The sequence below is a fragment of the Acinonyx jubatus genome, chromosome A1, assembly GCF_027475565.1.
Source record: "Acinonyx jubatus isolate Ajub_Pintada_27869175 chromosome A1, VMU_Ajub_asm_v1.0, whole genome shotgun sequence".
NCBI lineage: Eukaryota > Metazoa > Chordata > Mammalia > Carnivora > Felidae > Acinonyx > Acinonyx jubatus.
In genome coordinates this window covers 230,243,532-230,261,854 of record NC_069380.1, presented here as the reverse complement: position 1 = coordinate 230,261,854, position 18,323 = coordinate 230,243,532, and the positions used below count along the sequence as shown (strand labels likewise).

Genomic DNA, 18,323 nt, shown 5'->3' with positions numbered 1-18,323 from the left:
GGAGGGGACTGCCCTTTCGGGTGTGAAGAGAGCCGTGCACAACTTCAAGGAACAGAAAACCTCGAAGAAGAAAGGAGCAGAGGAAGTAGTGAACAGCCAGAGAACCCTTGGTGAGGGGGCATGAGTAAGTCCTTGCCAACCAACATTACTCTCGGTGCAGATGGACTGAATTGTCCACCCAAAAGGCAAGCCTGGCTGCAGGAGTAAAAAACGTCAGCACCAGGGGTGCCTGGGTGGCCCCGTGGGTTAAACGACCGACCCGTGGTTTCGGCTCAGGTCGCGATCTGACCGTTCGTGAGATCGAGCCCCTCATCGGACTTTGCACTGACCGCATGAAGCCTACTCGGGATTCTTTCTCCCTCTCTCTGTCTCCCTCCTCTCTCCTGCTTGTGGGTATGTGCACTCTCTCCCTCCCTCTCAAAATAGATAAATACATAAATAAATATTTTTAAAACACAGTTTTTTTGTTTTTTTGTTTTTAAAGAAACAACAGGTGTTGGTGAGGATGTGGAAAAAGGGCAACCCTCAGGCACTGTTGGGAACACAAACTGGTACAGCCGCTCTGGAACTACCTGGAAGTTTAAAATAGAACTACCCTATAATCCTGAGTTCCTTTAGGTACTTTTCTTCTTAAGATAATAGAGGCCTGTTTCCGCTAGGGAAACATAAAGATTTTAAATGGGAGATCATGGTTAAGTCTCCGTGCCTGGACTGCTCTCTCTCCTGAGATTGAAGAATGTCCTTTGTACCTCACCTGAACCGTTGGCCTTTAGGTTAGAGCTGGTCCACCAGGCAATTCCTCATCCAATTTTTTAGGGTTCTTTGTTCTTTTGTCCTCCGAAAACTTGAGGGCCAGAATGATCGCTCCATTAACAGCCTCAGGGTGAGGGCCAGCTGTAAATTAGTGTGTGGCCCCAGGCTCGTTTGGGCATCTGAGTCTCTAGGGCCCAGTTTTTAGGTGTGAAAAGAACCACATCCTGTCACATTTTTGCTAGAACTGTCCCTGAGTTAGAAACTTTCTCAGTTCTGTCAGCACTGTGACCCCTACCTCATCATTCTGGGATAGCACAGCGGGACAAGGGCAAGTCCAAAGTGGATTGCAACCTTAATACTTAAAGAACAGAGAGAGAGAAGGAGGCCTCCCACCCAGCCAGCTGCCATTTTTACATAAATGACCAACACGATGGTTATAGGTGGAATTGCGTCCCTCAAAGAAGACATGGTGAAGTCCTAACCTCGGCCACCTCACAACATGACCTTACTTGGAGTAGGGTTGTTGCAGATTATTTCGTTGAATGAAGTCCTACTGGAGTGGGATGGGCCCTAATCCAGCATGGCTGGTGTCCTTATAAGAAGATGGCCATCTTGATGGCTCAGTTGGTTAAGCATCTGACTCTGACTCATGTCATGATCTTGCGGTTTGTGGGTTTGAGCCCCGCGTCAGGCTCCATGCTGACGGCTCGGAGTCTGGATCCTGCTTCGGATTCTGTGTCTCCCCCTCTCTCTGCCCCTTCCCAACTCATGCTCTGTCTCTATCTCAAAAATGAACATTAAAAAAAATCTTTTTTTTAATATGACCGTGTGAAGACACAGACTCATTGAGAGAACGTCATTTGTTGGTGGAGGCAGATGCTGAAATGATGCGGTGGTGAGCCAAGGAACACCAGGGATTGGCGAGCACCAGAACGAGGCGAGGAAGGACGTCCCTGTGGGCTTCAGAGGGAGCACTATCCTGCCAACACCTTGACTGCAGACAGACATCTGGCTTCCAGAACTGTGAAACGATCAACTTCCATTGTTTTGAGCCACCCAGCTTACAGTACCTTGTTTTTAGAAGCTCTAGGAACCTGATGGAACGTGACGATCAACACAATGGACTGGACTAGCTCCTGGGATTCCATTCTGCCTATTCTGGATGCTCCCTCCGTGCTACACACCCCCCTTCCTCCCAGCCTCTCCCACATGCCACACAAAGAGCAAGGTAACCCAAGAATGCGTCTGTGGATGGACAGATTTCTCATTCAAGCTGCAGGAGCCATATGGCACTCACCCATGCATGGTCCACACGGGAGACAAGGGCTCCTGTAGGAATCAGCCATTCTTTTTGGCTGGATGAATAAAAGACGTTTTTGAGGAGCCTAAGTGAAATCCATGAGAGCACCGCGCCATCCTTCTTAGGTGGCAGAGAGGGTCAGGAGGGAGAAAGGCATTCGTGTGCCCACAGGTCTGTTCTACATGCTGATGCGTCTTGCTACTTCTGAGGCCCATTCAGTCCCATCCAGCAACCACTTGTCTCGTCTCCCCTTGTCCTTCTCCCTCGAGGCCCCCACCCCTCCCATCGCTCTTCCCCACTAAGGCTCCAGATCTGGAAGACGGTGGAGCAGAGCATTTCTACCCCCTAAACCAATGTTCACATGCATTCACGTGAGGAGTCCCAGGTGGGATCGCTTGCCTGTATTTTCTGTGTGATTAAGTGGAAACCCAGCCAGGCCCCAGACTGCATACAGAGGGCCCTACCTCCCCGTTTCCATCCCTGAGAGGGACCTGAGCTGGCTCTGCATGGTTGGGACATCTGGTCCCTTAGCCGGGCATGCAAGGAGGGACCTGAGTTCCGATTGGCCGCATGGATGAACTTGCAGCAAGGTCCTGACCCGGGAGTTAACGTTTGACTCTTTGTTTGGGAGTTCCGGGGGCGGGGTGAAGTCCTAACCTCCGCTACCTCACAACATGACCTTACGTGAAACAGGGTTGGGGCAGGGGGTCCTCAGACCCCTAGAATTACAAAAGAATGGAAGGTTTGCGAAGCAACACGAACATTTAAAACCCGCCTGCACATCTGAGAACGCTCGCTGCGTTGTACCGCTTTTGCTAACTGGCAAAATGGTGTCACTAGAGTCAATATAGAAAAATAAGGGTTTAATATTCATTGCAGCCGACGTTGTTGATAAACATCTGCTCTCCTCAGCCACTGCAGCTGCGCTTTTAGACACAGCTGTCACAGGCTCGTGAAGGAGCAACTTCATTTCTTAGGATCCGTTCTGGGGAAACAGGGATGTGGCACCTTCCTGTTTACTGGAGAAACCGGTGACAGCCTTACGCCTGACGGCTGACGAGCTCACCTGCCTGCAGCCCAGCCGGTTCAGCAAGGAGGAACGAGCCCCTCATGCAAGCCCAGCCTTTCTGGAGAGTTCTCTGAGGTCCTGAGCCCTTCGACCCCCGAGACTGGCTATTCTGCCTCTTCCTATCTGCAAGGAATCGATGTTTCCCTTGCACTTGGATCTTGCCTTCTGTTAATGATAATTCGCCAACCTCCATTTTCTTATCTTTTTCATGACCTCTCTAGCCCCGACCCTCACTAAAACTCATGGGTGCCACTTATGAAGTGCCTCCCACGCATCAGGCTCTGTGCCAGGTTATCAGTGGTTGGCATAGTGACCAAAACAGCCTGGAAGATGGGTATTGTTACCCGCTCTGGCTGATGGTAAGAGTGAGGTTTGGAGGGGTCAGTCCTACGTGCCACAAATCAACAGGGCAGGGGAGGGAAGGACACTCCAGTCCGACCTGGGTTGTCTTCCTCCAAAGCCCACCTGAGCTCTTTTGCTACCACATGGATTCCTCACATGTCATCAGAGGGTTCATTCCTTGAACCCTCTGTAGAGAGATGGGAAAATCTTAAAACAAGCTCAACCCACAAGCAGAAGGTGATGGCCTGGTGCTTACTTAATTTAATTAAACATGACCTATGCTGCTTATGTGGTATGTCTCCATCCATAATCAGCTTTTTAAGTCCTATCACGTGTGGGAGATGGTCATCTGTCTGCTAGGCGGGACTCCCCGGGGATGACAGGGGATAGCTCCTTCCCTGCTGGATTAGCCAGGGTTCTCCAGAGAAACGGCACCAGTAGGATATTGGTATATGATATATGTAATATACGTATATCAAGCAAGAGGTTTATCATAAGGAACTGGCTCCCGTGGCTATGGAGGCTGACGAGTCCAAAATCTGCATGGCGAATGTCCCAGTTGGAGCCTGAGGGCCAGAAGCTTCTGTAGAGCCAGGAAGAGCCAGTGTTTCAGATCAGAGGCAGTCGGGCAAGAGAGAATTCTGTCTCACTCAGGGGCAGGTCAGCACTTTCTTCTAGTTAAGCCTTCAGCTGATTGGATGAGGCCGACCCGAATTACACAGGGCTTCACTCAACTCACTGCTTCAAATGTGAACCTCATCCAAAAAACACTCTCACAGAAACACCCAGAGTGACAGTTGAGTAAAATGTCTGGGCATCCCGTGCCCACCACGCATGCCAACTCCATATGCGGGGTGATGGTTTTCTGGAATGTTGTGGTGAGGACATGGACGGGGATTGATGACTGACGTCTACCTGGACCCGAGAAGAAACGGGGCAGTGGACCAAGAATTGCCATCTGGGGTACAAACCCATACAAAAGAGAACATAAGACCGAGCGCCTACCAAAGAAGTTATGAGCAACTATATAATTTGCAGGTGAGGGTAGCTGGTGGAATGAAGTTCCCTGCTTCGTTTTTCTCCCTCCCACGATTGTTAATTTCTAGAAGACGGTCTCTTTCTGAGAGTGGTAACTTCAAAAGTCGGTATCCAATGTCAGATTATCCATATGGATCTCAGAAGTGTAAAGAAAATACTACGATGCACGTTCCTCTGTTCTTTTATGTCTGTTAGAGTTTGGTAGAAAGTAACACATCTATGTTAATTTGGAAGGATCTTTTACTGAGCTTTCAAAATAGGGATTATTTTGTTTTGCTGCAATCTGGGCTTGGAGATGTATTTGAAAGGTGTGTGTTTGGCTGGACTAGAACATGCAGTGGAGGTTCTCAAGTTGGTTGATATACAAATTCTAAGTGCCGTATGTATGTTGTTTTGTATTGTTTTTGTCTGTCTGTCTGTTTGTTCTCTAATAGACCAGGCATTTGGAAAGACCTGAAGACCATGGGCTCAGTGTCTCTCTTTATATTTTTCATCACACTGCTTGTTCTGGGTAGACAGGTAAGACATCTGCTTTTTCACATAACTTCCCCCAAGTTCCGTGTTAATAATACATTGCTCGTACGTTGACTCTACCTCAATTTCAAAAAAAAAAAAAACAACAGAGTCTATTCAGTAATAATAATGAAAATACTTTGCTGATGTGCACTGTAGCTGCTTTCATGCGAACAAATGCTGATGTGTCACAATCATTTTATCACCAGAGAGAAACGTGTGTGTGCGTGCGTAAATATAGACAAAAGGACAGAGGTCTCTCATTTTTTTTTTTTCTGCAAAAGGCAAACTTGGTGAATGGTAGAGATGGGAATCCATTTCCTGGTAAATCTCAAAATAACATTGTAGGTTTTGTAAGCCTACAAAGGTGATCCCTCCATAGCTGACGCTATTTGTAAAACTGTCCCCTCGTCTGGGATTTTATTTGCATTTCAGAATGGATGGCCTGTTTCTTTTTCTTAGAAGTGGGTATGAATACCTTTGACGTCACCTGAAATCATTCCTAGAAATACGGTCCTCTGTTCAAAAATTGTATTTTTTCATGAGAGTGAAACTGTGCCTCCTTGCACTCCCCACTCCTTCTGGTCTCCAAGGAGAGGCTGTGGGTGCAGGATTTTCAAGGATGATATTCTTTCTCTAGCTGCACATGAGCACGATTGCCCAAAGGATATAGACTCATTGCATGCCAGGCACTCTGCCTTCACCAAAGTTTGCTTGGAATTCTTTGATGGATGATGTAAAACAAAGGAACAATATATAGAGAAATAATCAACTAAGATGCAAAGCCAATTTAATCATCGACACAGCACTAAACAGTTAAACCGTAGGAAGTTGTTAACAGTCACACAGTCAGAGCAGAGGCCGGATCTGTGGCTGCCAGTCGAGTGGCCTGGAAACACTGTCTTCTTCCAAGGAGCACCCATGGCATGCTTCCCTGAGAGCTACAGTGCATCCCACCCCAGTCTCCCAGGAGCTGAATTGTTGTCCTGATGCAGAGCTCTAGAAGACCCCTGTCTCCCTTCCATCCCACCCCACCTCCATCCCTGGCACAGCTTTGTTCTGCATCCTTTGGCTTGTAGCTTTGACAGTCTGCACGTTCCGATTAACCCATTGAACCGTGTCCTGTTCTTTCTTCCTGGTTCCATTTGTTTCCTGCCACCTGGCTTTCTCCTCCATCGACCTGCTTTCTGTTCTCACTCATAGAGAAAAGGCATGTCCACTCTCAGGAAACCCTATTAGAAGTGAAAAATGGGAACGAAATGGGCTTCCTTGCGTAATATCCCCTGGCTGATCATTCCTCCGGAAACATGGCCACCCCCTCTGTGGGGTCCCCTGTTTCTCCATTTCGTCCCAAGGATGTTCCGTCTGCACTTTCTCCTACTGTAGTCATCAGATTGCTTCACAGCAGTGTATCTTAAGGACCAAGAATCAAATTGAATTCTCCCAACTCTTTATTGATCACTGAGATGATAAACGTGCCTCTATGTAGATGTTGTCACATCCAGCGGCTAACCCTTGACCTGTTACTCTTTGGCATAAGATGAACAATAAGAAGTGTTCAGTATTATGGCCGGGCATTAATTTAACACAATAGGGATGACTCCAGTCTTACACGCATTCAGTTCTTTTATTGTCACTACTGTGACAATAAGTACTGTCCACGCTTAGAGTCACTGCTCCCTACAGGAGTGATGGTGTGATGATCATTCTTTGACAGCTCGCACCAAGAATGTGCCAGGGTGAGCCGGGATCATTCAGTCAGCGATCTACTAAGGTCCCAAGTCTGTTGGGCTAACAAGAACTTCGAAGCCTGTGACACAGTGCTTCTACATACTCTTCTAAAAATACAAGTATGTCATAAGTCATAAACAAATATCCGATGTTTAAAATAAGGTTTTTAAGTTTCATAAATGTGCATGGCCTCAGGGCTACTTATGCCCGAGGTGGTTTATTTAAGCAGCAGGACAGACATTTTGCCACTTATTTTCATTGTCATTTGTCCCGATGACTCCCCAGGCCCATGACCATGGTTTTTGAAACGATAGTGATGTGTTTGCTCTCTGAGCAAGTTAGCATGCTAAATATCGTTCTGGGAATCTAAGACACCTTCCTGAAACCATAGCCCGTGTCCCAGACAAGAGCTGTGCATGGTACTACTCTCTGTGCTGAAATACAGGCTGTGACAGGGATGCCAGCCTGAGCTTAAGGGCCTCTTTTGAAAACGGAAGATTCTCTGTACTTGTCCCGAGTCTAAATGACCACACGCTGCCATTGAGGGTCTGCATTCTAGGTGGGCTTGTTCAGGACATGGATCCAGACAGGTGGTAGCCTGGTGGCCCGAGAGGTAGGCTGAGGTCACCGTGTGCGAGGCTTCAGATCGGAACCTGGGAGTGTGGGGAATCACACGCTGCCCACACCCCTGTCCGTGTAGAAAGAGGTCAGCTCCTCCAGTTCCCCGGCTTGTTTTCAGAACTGCATGAATAAGAACTGCCCTCGAGGCCGTGTTGGGTGTGAAACACAACAGTGAGGCTCCCAGAGATGGCCTGGGTGCCTCTTCCAGGCTCTCCCTGTCCCCTCTCGCCATTGCCAGAGCAGACGAAGAGCGAATCTGCCCCTCTGCGTACTGTCGAGTAGCCCCAGATGGACTCAGCGAGATGGGTGAGGGTGTAGGGACGGAGGTTCAGCAGGTTTACTTGAAGTGCCACCCAGAGTCTCGGAGGCAGTGTCTTCCCCTGACCCTCCGCCGCATCCTCCACATGGCCTCCCCCTGCGTGTCTGTGTCAGATCCCCCTCTTTCTCTTAGAAGGACATAGTCACTGGGCTCACGGGCCACCCTAAATGCAGCAGGATCTCCTCCTGAGGTCCTTAAGTCAATTACACCTGCAGAGCCTATTTCCAGAGAAGGTCACAGTCATATTGCAGGTGAGGACTTGGAACTGTCTTTCTGGGGGACACCACTGGATCTATTCGACTGGCTTGGGATGGAAACATCGGTCTTCCTTTGGGGGCCTCCCCATGAGTTTCCAATGAGCTTGTCCTTCAGGAGAGGGTCCTGCAGCAGACGGCACTGGGGAGGTGGGATGCACAGACTTGGCAAAATGTCACTTTCAGGCCAGTGGAGATGGTCCCAAAGTGCTCCGATTCCTTTAGTGGGAGCCTTACCAGGTGTTTCCTGTGATGCGGTGGCATCACTCAGGCGACCTGAGCCACCTCTAGTATGGCTCACGGAAGCCCTGCCAGACCCATGCGCTGGGCTTGCTGCCTGCCCTGTGCCACTTCTCCTTGTTTCACTTTGTCCATCTCGAGGGTGTATCCGTGTCTTCCTGAGGCCACCGTCATGGACTGCTGAGTAGTCTTTGAGTTTAAAACCGGCCACACCACTGGTGTACCCCCCAAAACCCGAATAATCTGTTGTCCAAGTCGGAGCCCTTTTCCAGCAAGGGCAGAGTATGATTTCTGTAGGTTACAGAATGTGGCAGATTTGGCGTTAATGTAAAAAATTTAATATAAACAAACATTAAACATACCTCTTCTGAAATCTTTTTAAAAAATGTCTCTATATGAAGTAAAAATAAATTTCACACCGGAGGAGGAGGAGGAATAACTTTTGAGCATATCGCACATGGCTTGAATCGAGTCTCGTTGATGAATGATCATGGTCTTTCAGGTTCCAAAATGTGAATTTTTTTAAGTTGCCATCTGTGCATAAGAGGTTGTGTGTGTGTGAGTGTGTGTGCACATGCGAGTGTATGTGTGTGCATGCACGTGTGCACCTGTGTGTCTGTGTGTAAGAGGCTCTGTGTGCACATACGTGTGTGTGTGCACATGTGTGCACGCATGTGCATGTGTGAGCATGCAGGTGTATGTGTGCCTGTGTGTGTGGACACAGGTGTGCATGCGTGTGCAGTGTGCACACGTGTGTACACTTGTGTGTGCACACGTATGTATGTGTGTGCCCATGTACTGCGTCAGTATAAATAGCCAAACCAATAAAACAAACAGACTTGCAGCATTTATTTCTCCTTTGCATGTTTTCATCAGGAAGTTAGTCTCTGTGCTGAAATACGCCTCGTCCATTAGGCCCTTCTGTTACAGGAAGATTCTTTCAAGGGCTGTTCCACCATAGTAAATTCTTGACATCACAGGAGACCCAACGTGATGCCAAAATCAAAGACACCTTGGCCAGTAAACAGGCCACTCTGTTTCTACAATGTCAACTAAAACAGTTTTTAAGAAACTGTTTTAAGAAAACATTAAGTTGTGCGACATCATAAAGCACGAATGCGTGTTTCTAGCAGCAGGCACCGTCTTAATTAACTGATACCAGAACGAACGTTTGGGTAAACAGAATGTCATTCTCTTAGGACAATGCAATCCCAGATGAAAAAGTACAAAATTTTCAATGAATTCCTAATTACAGAATTTGTGGTAGGGGAAAACTGATTTCTAGATAATACAGGCAAAGTGCCATGCCTGAGCACGATTATTTTTTGAATGCAAATTATCAAACAGTGCCCTCTTTCTACTAATGTATTTCCCGTTTTTCATTTTTTCATTGTTTATGTTCTATTATGCCTCTTCTCAAAAGATAATTCAAGGCACCTTTTATTAACATAACTTGGCCAGAAGCGCCCATGTCACTTACATGCCTGTTTCCCTGTTCCTGAGGCTGGTGCTTTCCCGCACCTGCTTCTTTGCAGATCCGGGTGAGGGGTCGGGTGACAGACATTTGCGGGGAGCAGCGGGCTCCATAGGGTGGGTGGCAGTTCTGTGTGGGGGTTCTGTTTTCAGTTTTGTTTTTGTTCTTTTTATTTTCTCTTTAAAACCTCCGCTCTCTGGCAGGACGAGATGCCTATTGGTTCTTTACCTCTGTGTCCTCTTGTAACAGAATGAATATTACTGTAGGTTAGACTTCTTGTGGAAGAACAAGTTCAAAAAAGAGCGGGAGGAGATAGAAACCATGGAGAACTTGAACCGCGTGCTGCTGGAGAACGTGCTGCCCGCACACGTGGCCGAACATTTCCTGGCCCGGAGCCTGAAGAACGAGGTGGGGCACGCTGGGGCAGCGGGCAGGGGCAGGGCGAGGAGGTCCCGGCTGGGGGGGTCTGGGGGGCCTGGGAGCCTTCAAACGCCTCAGTGCTCCTGGTGTCCTGTTGGCCTGAATTGGTCTGTTCTTCAAAGATAATGATGGGCCAACTGGGAATAGTGAGTTCGAATCACCTCCGAACGTGTTAGCTTGAGTGTTGATTCATCATTCCTGGCTTTCCTTCCCCCATCACGTGACACTCTCAGGGTGCCATGTGAGGCCCTGGGCTTCCAAACAAGTCACAAAAGTGGCCTCTCCGTGGTGTGAAGGGCCGCCTGCCTTACCAGCACACCACAGAGACTGAATCAAGGGGCGCCATTAAGGCATGCATACCGCACATCCACCGTTTCATTGCTGGAAACTTCCCTGAGTGCCTGTAAAGGGCCTTGGAATTTCAAAGATGGGAGATGGACAGAGTTTAGAAGTTGTCCATACAAGATCAGGTCACAGACCAAAGTCTGCTCTCTTGAGGATGCAAATAGGGATTTCCTGGAGCGTCTAAAGGAACGGATATTTAACTAGAATTAGAAAGACGGGAGTGTCGTTTTAGCATAGAAACGGCTTATGAAATGAGACATCGTGAAATTTCTTTCATATTCCTAACTTACGGTGAGTCAGCAGATGTGTCTACAGTGAGAAACACGTATCTGAGCTCTCACTGTGAGCAGAGGCCTGTGTTTGCCATCGCGGACACAGAGAAGGTCAACCTTGATGACACTAGAGTACAAACTATCTCAAGTGACAAGACCTGAAGCGGTATTTTCCTGTAGCACATTTTTGCGGGGAGGGGGTGTATTTTCACTTGGACCGGGCCCCCAGAGGGAGTGACTCGGAGCCCACTGCCTGGTGGTTGTCCCTGCCAGGTCTCAAAGTCCCCAACCTTCTATCATAAGAGAAGAAGTAGAAAATACCGCAGAGCAAGCTTTCAAGAGTTCACATCCCATCTCTGCCAGTTACGGCTAAGTGGCCTTCAGCACAGCACCTAAGCTCTCAAGTGCCTCAGTTTCTTCATCTGTAAAATGGGGGCAGTAATAATACTCGCATCATAAGCACAGAGTGAGCACCAAATAGCACATTTAATGTTGACATTGGCTAGAAAGCACCAGGGAGGGGCTGGACATCGCCCCCTCCTCTTACTGGAAGCGTGCTGGGTGCGGCAGGCCGCCTGGGGTCCCGCCAGGAGGTCTGGTTGGCTGTGGAGCCCACCTTTCTGTTTCTTCCGCTCTTCTCTGAAGTCCATACATCTTCAGCAGCCGGTCTACCCGCTGGCCACGGATAACGAAATCACTGCGTTTGTTAAGAAGGAGCATCTGCCCCCGGTAGCGACGTAAGAGCATCTTTCTGTCTGTGTGCCTGGCTGTCAGTTTGGCTCATAAATTCAGCGTGTGCCTACTGTCGCCCCTGCCCTGTGGCCACGCTGGTGCCTGGCCTGGACACAGAGATGAACGGGACAGGGGTGGCCCCATCGCCCAGAGGGGGACTGCATCCCCTTGTCTCCAAGCGCACTCGCGGCGTATCTGCGGGAGCCCAGACAGGCCGCCACTGTGAGGAGGTAGCTTCTGAAACTGGAAAGAAGGAGCTAGAAAGTAGCTGGGGGATGGATGCTGGGGTTGGCGGGGCGGGGGCGGGGGAGGGGGAGTGGAGGAGTGAGAATATTCTGGCCGGGGGAGTGCCTAGTTCAAGCCCTGACAAAGCCAGTGGGATTAGCCCTGCCCCCTTGCAGACCCTTCCTGATGTCTCCCGAAGTCTCCCCGGACTTGGGGGAATCCGTGGATTCTCTCTGTTCTTCCCCGTCGGTCTGACTTATTCTAAGCGAATGCCTGAACCCAGTTCTCTCTTGGAAAATGGTAAGGAATGGCAGGATGGGTCAGGAGCAGAAACCTAGCGGGGGGTAGCGTGGGCTTGACTCTCCCGTCCACACCTAGGCTCTGTCACGTGGACTTGGCCTGCTCCGTCCCTGGGCTGAGCCCAGTCTCTCCGCTCATAACAGGGAAAGAGCAGTGCCTGACTTGGCAAGCTGCCTCGAGGGGGTGGGGAGTGGGACGCCTACACGTGGCTTCCCCCGAGCGTCCCTCCAGGTGAGGGGGGCATTTGACATCCCGGGACACGGAGTCCCACGTCCACACAGGTGGGGCCCAGCCGGCAGGGAGGTGCCCGTGCCACAGCTGACGGTGACTCGTCTGCCTCCTGAGTGGCCCCCTGCTGCGCGCCACGTCGCTGAGCACAACTCTCGCGTGCTCCCAAGAGAGGGGTGACCTGTCCCTTCGCGTCTCATCAGTGCTGCCATTTTAAGAACTGGGCGCACACAGGGTCCCCTGTAGCCTTCACCACCCAGATGGGCTCCCTTGGGGAAGCGCTGTAGTGGGGGGGGGGGCAGGGTGGCCTAGTGGGTGGGAGTCCGGGCTGTGGTGCTCCCTCTCTGCCCGGGTGGTTGGGGGGGGGGGGCTCTTTGGCGACAATGTAGGAATCGGCACAGGTAGATGGAACCGGTCCTCTGCTTTCTTTCCTCCTTTGTCAGCTAAAGAAGGCAGGTTCCTCGTTGCGGGGGCCGGGTCCCCTCCCTGGCCAGTCCATCCCCGCGTGTGCTCGGAACCTGTTGGGCCCCGAAGTAATCCCGGGCTCCCAGCGGCAGCTCGTGAGGACGGCCTGTCCCCGCCTGCAGGAGACAGCGCCTCGCCCCAGGCAGCCTGCAGGCCCGGAGGAAAAGGGACACCTGCTCCAGGTCCAGAGCCGTTCGAACTCCCGGCCGCAGCCAGGTGCCACAGCAGCCACGTTAGGGGTCTTCGGTTTTCACTCAGGGCCCCGCGGTCCCCACGCACCATTAGATGTGTTCTCTCGCGCTGCTGGTTGTGCTCAGGAGGGTAAAGCGCCGCACGCATCTGAAATCGGGGGCTTCGGACCAGGGGGACAGTCCTTGAAATGACCGCTTCGTTCTGCTCCGCTGCGGGCCGCAGGCTTCTCCGTATGTAGTCAGACAACAGACAACTGCCCTGGGGGGTAGCTTTCCATAGTTCACTGCCAGTCTTTGTCTGTTGGGGTAAATACAGGGGGGCGGGGGGGGGGGTGCAGCTCTACAGGCAGCCGCTCTAAGTCTCGCGGATTAAACAATTGCAGGGACCCCCACGGGGCCCTGTGCCGTCAGGGCGGCCGGGAGAGGCAGCCCACTGGGCAGGGAGGGTTATGCTGTGCAGTTGCTGGAGATCAAAGAGGGGGTGTAGGAGATTCTGCTGGCTGTGATCCTCGTGGGGAAAATCCTGAATGCAAAACAGCTCGCGGCGCCCGGCTGAACAAGAAAGAGAATCACTAACCGGCCGTCTAACGAGCGCCCCGCCGTGATTCTCAGTAAGGGATCGTTAGGTTTTGGGGGGGCGGGTTTCCCAAAGACTCCTAACAAGGTTACTATAAGGAGACTCATTGGAGCGCATGAACTGTAGCAAACTCCTGGCCCGTCCTTCTGCTCTCCCCACCTTCTCCTGTCCCGATCTGACCCCTCTGTCCTCGACTGACTGTTCTCGGGGGACAAGCCATTCCCCAACCAGCCATGTATAATCCCAGCCTCATCGTCCCAGGCCAGCCAGGCGGATGGTGTTCAGCCTCCTGCAGCTACACAGTAATGGCATGTGTGCTGTTCAGCAGCGCGGATAACGTCAAGGACCTCCGGGGTCAGGGCCAAGGACGTGTCCCCTGCGTGAGCCCTCTCGCACCCCGAGGCTTCCTGGGGAGGAGGTTCGGCCGTTGTGAGAAATGCAGTCCCCTGGAGGGGGGCCTCTTCTGCTGGGTCCCAGAGCATGGCTGACACTGGGGACCGAGAGAGAGCCCCGCGCCCACGAGCAAGGCCTCCCGAAGGGATCCCTGCCGCGCGGGCTCCGTGTGGCTTTCCTGGGCCCCGGGGCCAGCTCTCCTCCACCTGCCGGGCCCTGCTTGGCGGCCGAGCTCACAGGTTCGGCCCCAGCCCTGGCACTTCTCAGGCCTCCATCCTCTCAGAGGCTGTTACCAAAGGTAAGAACAGCAACTCGTGCGAAGCTTCACAGCGATGCCTGGCCGGCAGTCAGCACTCCATCTTAGTTTTCTTTTAAGCAAATATCCCAGATGTATGCAAAACTTAAGAGTCACTGCCCACTGGAACTTATTCACAGCTTCAAGGAAGCCTCCTTCACCCCCCCCCCGCCCCTTATGGGGCCTGAAGAGGGCAAACCTCCATGGAACCCCTTTGCCCTCAGACCAGCCGCTGCGCCTTCCGGGCTCCTCCTCCGGGGGGAGGGCTGAGCACCCACGCCATCCGAATGCAGATACCCGGGTTACCTTCAGAGCTTGGGGCGGACAGGAGCAAGCCTTTCAGTCCCATCACCAACATTACCAATGCACGGTTTTTTGGAACAGTCCTTGGGAACAGGACACACGACCTAAGCCGGGACCGATGTTAACAAAGAGCCTTCCTTCACTCTTTGGTTCTCCAGGCCACCACGTGGATGTTCAGAGGAAATGAATTTCTTTTCAGAAGCAAAGCGTGATTGAATTACAATCACATCCCCTAAAAGCTTTGACTTCAACGAAAACCTGGGTGTGGGCAGAGCCCTTATGGGTGCCGCGGGTGCCTCTTCCTTCCCTCAGGGCATTCGCTTCGCTCAGAACTTCTGCAGTTTTCTCCCTCAGCTGCTGAGGGTTCTTGGCCAGACACAGGCGACAGGCCATCCGAGCTCAGGGAGAGAGAGCTCTCTGCTCCTGGGCTGGAGCCCTTGAAACCGCCCTATTGTAGCGGGAGCTTTCGAGATGCCTCTTGAGCAGACATCAAAGCCAGCTTTCATCGCTTGTTGAAAAGGCTACATTTTATCACTGCAGTCTACCCTCTGCCGAGTCGCCAGGTGGCGAGAATGGCGTGTGATTCTGAGCCAGGTGGCCGCGTTGCTGGCTAACTGAGGCTCGATCAAAACAGGACACAGGTGTCGCTGTGGGTGTGCGGGCATTCACCAGGTGGGCGCACCGTACCCGCCTTCCCAGCCATGAGCCCCACCGCCACCGCCTCCAGGCAGACCCTCTGCCCTGATCCCCGTAGCCAGGCTGGCACGCCCCCAGCACCTCCGGAGATGCCTTCGTGCTTTCGCATTACTCCAATCCCCTGAGTAAATGAGGAATCCGATGACTGCTGGGAAGAGGATGCTAAATGGTGAGCACACAGTCCGTTGGGGGGAAATGTGGGAGGTGGGAAGACCCTCCTTTGCTGCAGAATGGACCCGTAGGAGAGAGCACGGATGTGGAAGTTTGGAAACTGAGTGCGAATGGCAGTTCTGAGCATTTTCCAGGGCATGCCAAGCGGACCTAAAGTGAATTTTGGCCTTTGACACAGACAGGAGCTCCCATGTTCCACAGGGGGCACTAACCGCTTGCTTTACAAGTGCTCTGCTGGAAACCTGATTGCTTGATTCTCCCCCCTTCCCTCGCAGGGGGCGTAGGAATGGGCAGGGGACTGGGGGCTGGAAGAGGGGTGCTGGACAGGACGTAGCGAGACGTAAGCCCCCCGGGGATCTTCCCTTCACCTCCAGCCTTGTGAATGGGTCAGAACCTACTCAGCCTGACATGTGTGCCCTGTGCTTGTGTCGCTGAGTGGTCCCGGGGAAACACCTGCCTCTGGGGGACACGGGTGACAGGCGGGTCCCTGATAAGTGGAAAATGCAGACGGAAGGGGCTGGTGGAAGTGTCTGAGCCAAGAGAGTTGGGGCTGCGGGTGGGCAATGTCATGGGACTGTCGGGGCTTGGGAGAGCAGAGGTTGATGAACGTCGTTCGGGGACCGAGCGAGAGAAAGGCAGTTGGCATGGGGTCGTTGGCGATGGCCGTTGTACAAAGCCACCTGGAGGGGTGGACAAGCCCCAGCAGAGAAGCTACAACAATAGCCCGAGAGCTCGGGGCAGAGATGGTCACAAGCAGAAGGGAGCGTATCATGCACAGCAAAGGGACCTCGGGCAGGGAGTCCAGGGATGGAAGAAGCGACAGGGAGTCTTCCAGCCACCGATGGCAATGACCACCCGGTGTGAGTGCCCAGGGAGCATGATGCAGTCAGTGGAGCGCCTTCCTCCTCCATCACATGCTTCTGTCCCTGTCCTGCACCCCTGGAGGTTTGGAAAGCCTGGCTGAGGAAGTTGGGGAGGGTGGAAGTATAAGTGTGAGTAGAGAGTGTGGAAGCCAGGCGTGCCCTCTCCCCCACGCTGCAGACCCCTCCCTGTGGGCCCGTGCTGGGGAAGGGGAAGAGCCCCACGTCCAGCTAGGTCCTGAGCTTTGACCACTTGTTGAGCCAGGTGCGTTAATTATCGACAGGAGGACCCGAGAATGACAGGAAGAGTCATGGGGTTGTCCCAAGTCTTCATCCACGGGCAGGTTGGGTTGGAGAGGAGCTGGTCTCACTCAGCAAACTAAAAGGGACAGCGGGCACAGAGATGCGGTGGCTTTCTGATTGTGTTTTTGTTACTTGAGCTTCTTTGGCAGAGTGGTGACGTGTGAACAAGCGTTGAAAGGATACATGAGCTCATTTCCAACTCCAAAGCGCAGTGATCCCTTTGGGCAACAGTGTGCCCAACAAGAGTCATCCACTCTAGACCTTGAACTCCAGACTCTCCTGGGAGTCTGCCCACGTGCCCTACCCCCATACCCAGATCCTCTGGAAATACGAGCTAAGGTCAGACCACCAGCCAGTCGGCTTGTGGTCCACTCTGGCCCCAAGACCAACCCAAAGACCTGAGTTTGGGGTATGGTTCTAAGCCTTGCACGTTTCCCTGGCTCCAGAGAATTTATGAAGCTTCCCATTGGTGAAGTTTCCCTGTTTCTCAGGAATAGCCCTCGAGCCTGAATCAGGGACTGGGCGGGGGGGGTGGGGGGGGGTGGGCAGAGGTCCACACTCATCCTTGGTGTTTCAACGAAGGTCCCAGGAAACTGATCTAGAGAGAGAGTGGGTGAGCACTTTGCAGCCCAAGCCCCCAGCAGCACTCACCACCTGCAGAGTGCCTGACCAGGGTTCCAGAGATTAGTCCTGGCCCCTAGGCCTGCTGGGAGCCCTGGTGCATCATCCGGCTCCCCCAACCTTCTACTTTGTCATTCAGCCTGTGACTCCTAACCAAGGCTGCCTAGCAGAATAACCCATGGCCCTTTTCAAAAATGATGCGCAGGCTTGGAGCTCACCCAAGGGCCGGAAAACCCACCGGTGACTGTCCCATGCATTCCTGTTTGTGGACAGTGGAATGAGATAACACATCAGACCCCTTCCAATACATAGACCTGATTTTATTGGACCCCAACACAGTGCAGTTCAAATGGACCCTTATCCGAACTGCGAGTCGGTCCAGTCTGGCAATTTCATCGTCTCCCACTCCTGTACACCCTTAAGGACCCCCACGGAAAGGAGAGAGGTAAAGCGACATGACCTGCACGTGGGGCGAGACCCCCACCGCCCCTGCATCTGGGCAGCATGGCCTGCGGTCATCAGGAGATCCAGGTTCAAGGGTAAAGTGTAGCACCTGTAAGAGGGAACTCTGCATCAGACTTGGTAACTGCGACCTTGGGCAAGTACTGTAACTGCCCTCTGCCTCAGTCTCCGCATCCGTACGTTGAAGTAAGAGTGCCAGCCTCATAGGATCGATGTTGGGGGCAAGTTACTTCCTGTGGAGTGTTGACAGCTGCCCCCGTCAGGCAGCAGGCACTGAGTCAGTGCTGACCGCTCCGAGCTTATTTTTATCATCGTGCCCCAGACGGTCACTCTGGCCAGTATCCACAGACAGTGGGGACATGCAAGGTGCAGAAAACATTTCCTTGTCTTGCCAGATATGCTCCTTTTCCTTAAGAACAGGGAAGTCAGTGGGCCACCACGTGGGTGGCTCAGTCGGTTGAGCGTCCAACTCTTGATTTTAGCTCAAGTCATGATCTCACGGTTCCTGAGTTCAAGCCCTGCACTGGGCTCTGTGCTGACAGCTTGGGACTCTCTCTCTCTCTCTCTCTCTCTCTCTGCCCCTACCCCCCTCTCAAAAATAAATGCATAAACTTAAAAAAAAAAAAAGAATAGGGAAGTCTATGAAGTTTATACTTCTCTTAAAAAACTGGCATCGTTAACTAGCAGGGGCTTCTAGGGGGTTGTCTCCCAGTAAACCCTGACTCCCCGGCTTAGCATTGCCAGCCCCTACAACTTGACAGTCATCTGTGTCACAGGTTGTCTTCCCAGGATATGAATGTTCACAGCAGC

At 52.1% G+C, this 18,323-nt stretch overlaps 1 protein-coding gene across 3 annotated transcripts in view; it reads left to right on the top strand.

Moving 5' to 3' along the window:
* ADCY2 (adenylate cyclase 2) overlaps positions 1–18,323 on the top strand; it is a 409,723-nt gene that overhangs the window by 365,139 nt on the left and 26,261 nt on the right. The window contains exons 19-20 of one of the 3 annotated variants that reach the window (XR_008290071.1): positions 4,937–5,021; positions 9,921–10,062. Coding sequence is in view for 2 of the 3 variants with exons in the window: in XM_027074048.2 (XP_026929849.1) it covers positions 4,937–5,021; positions 9,904–10,062 (244 nt within the window). In the remaining variant the exon portion in view is untranslated. Of the gene's footprint in view, positions 1–4,936; positions 5,022–9,903; positions 10,063–18,323 lie in introns of all 3 variants that reach the window. The other 2 variants (XM_027074048.2, XM_027074055.2) reach the window with 2 other exon arrangements.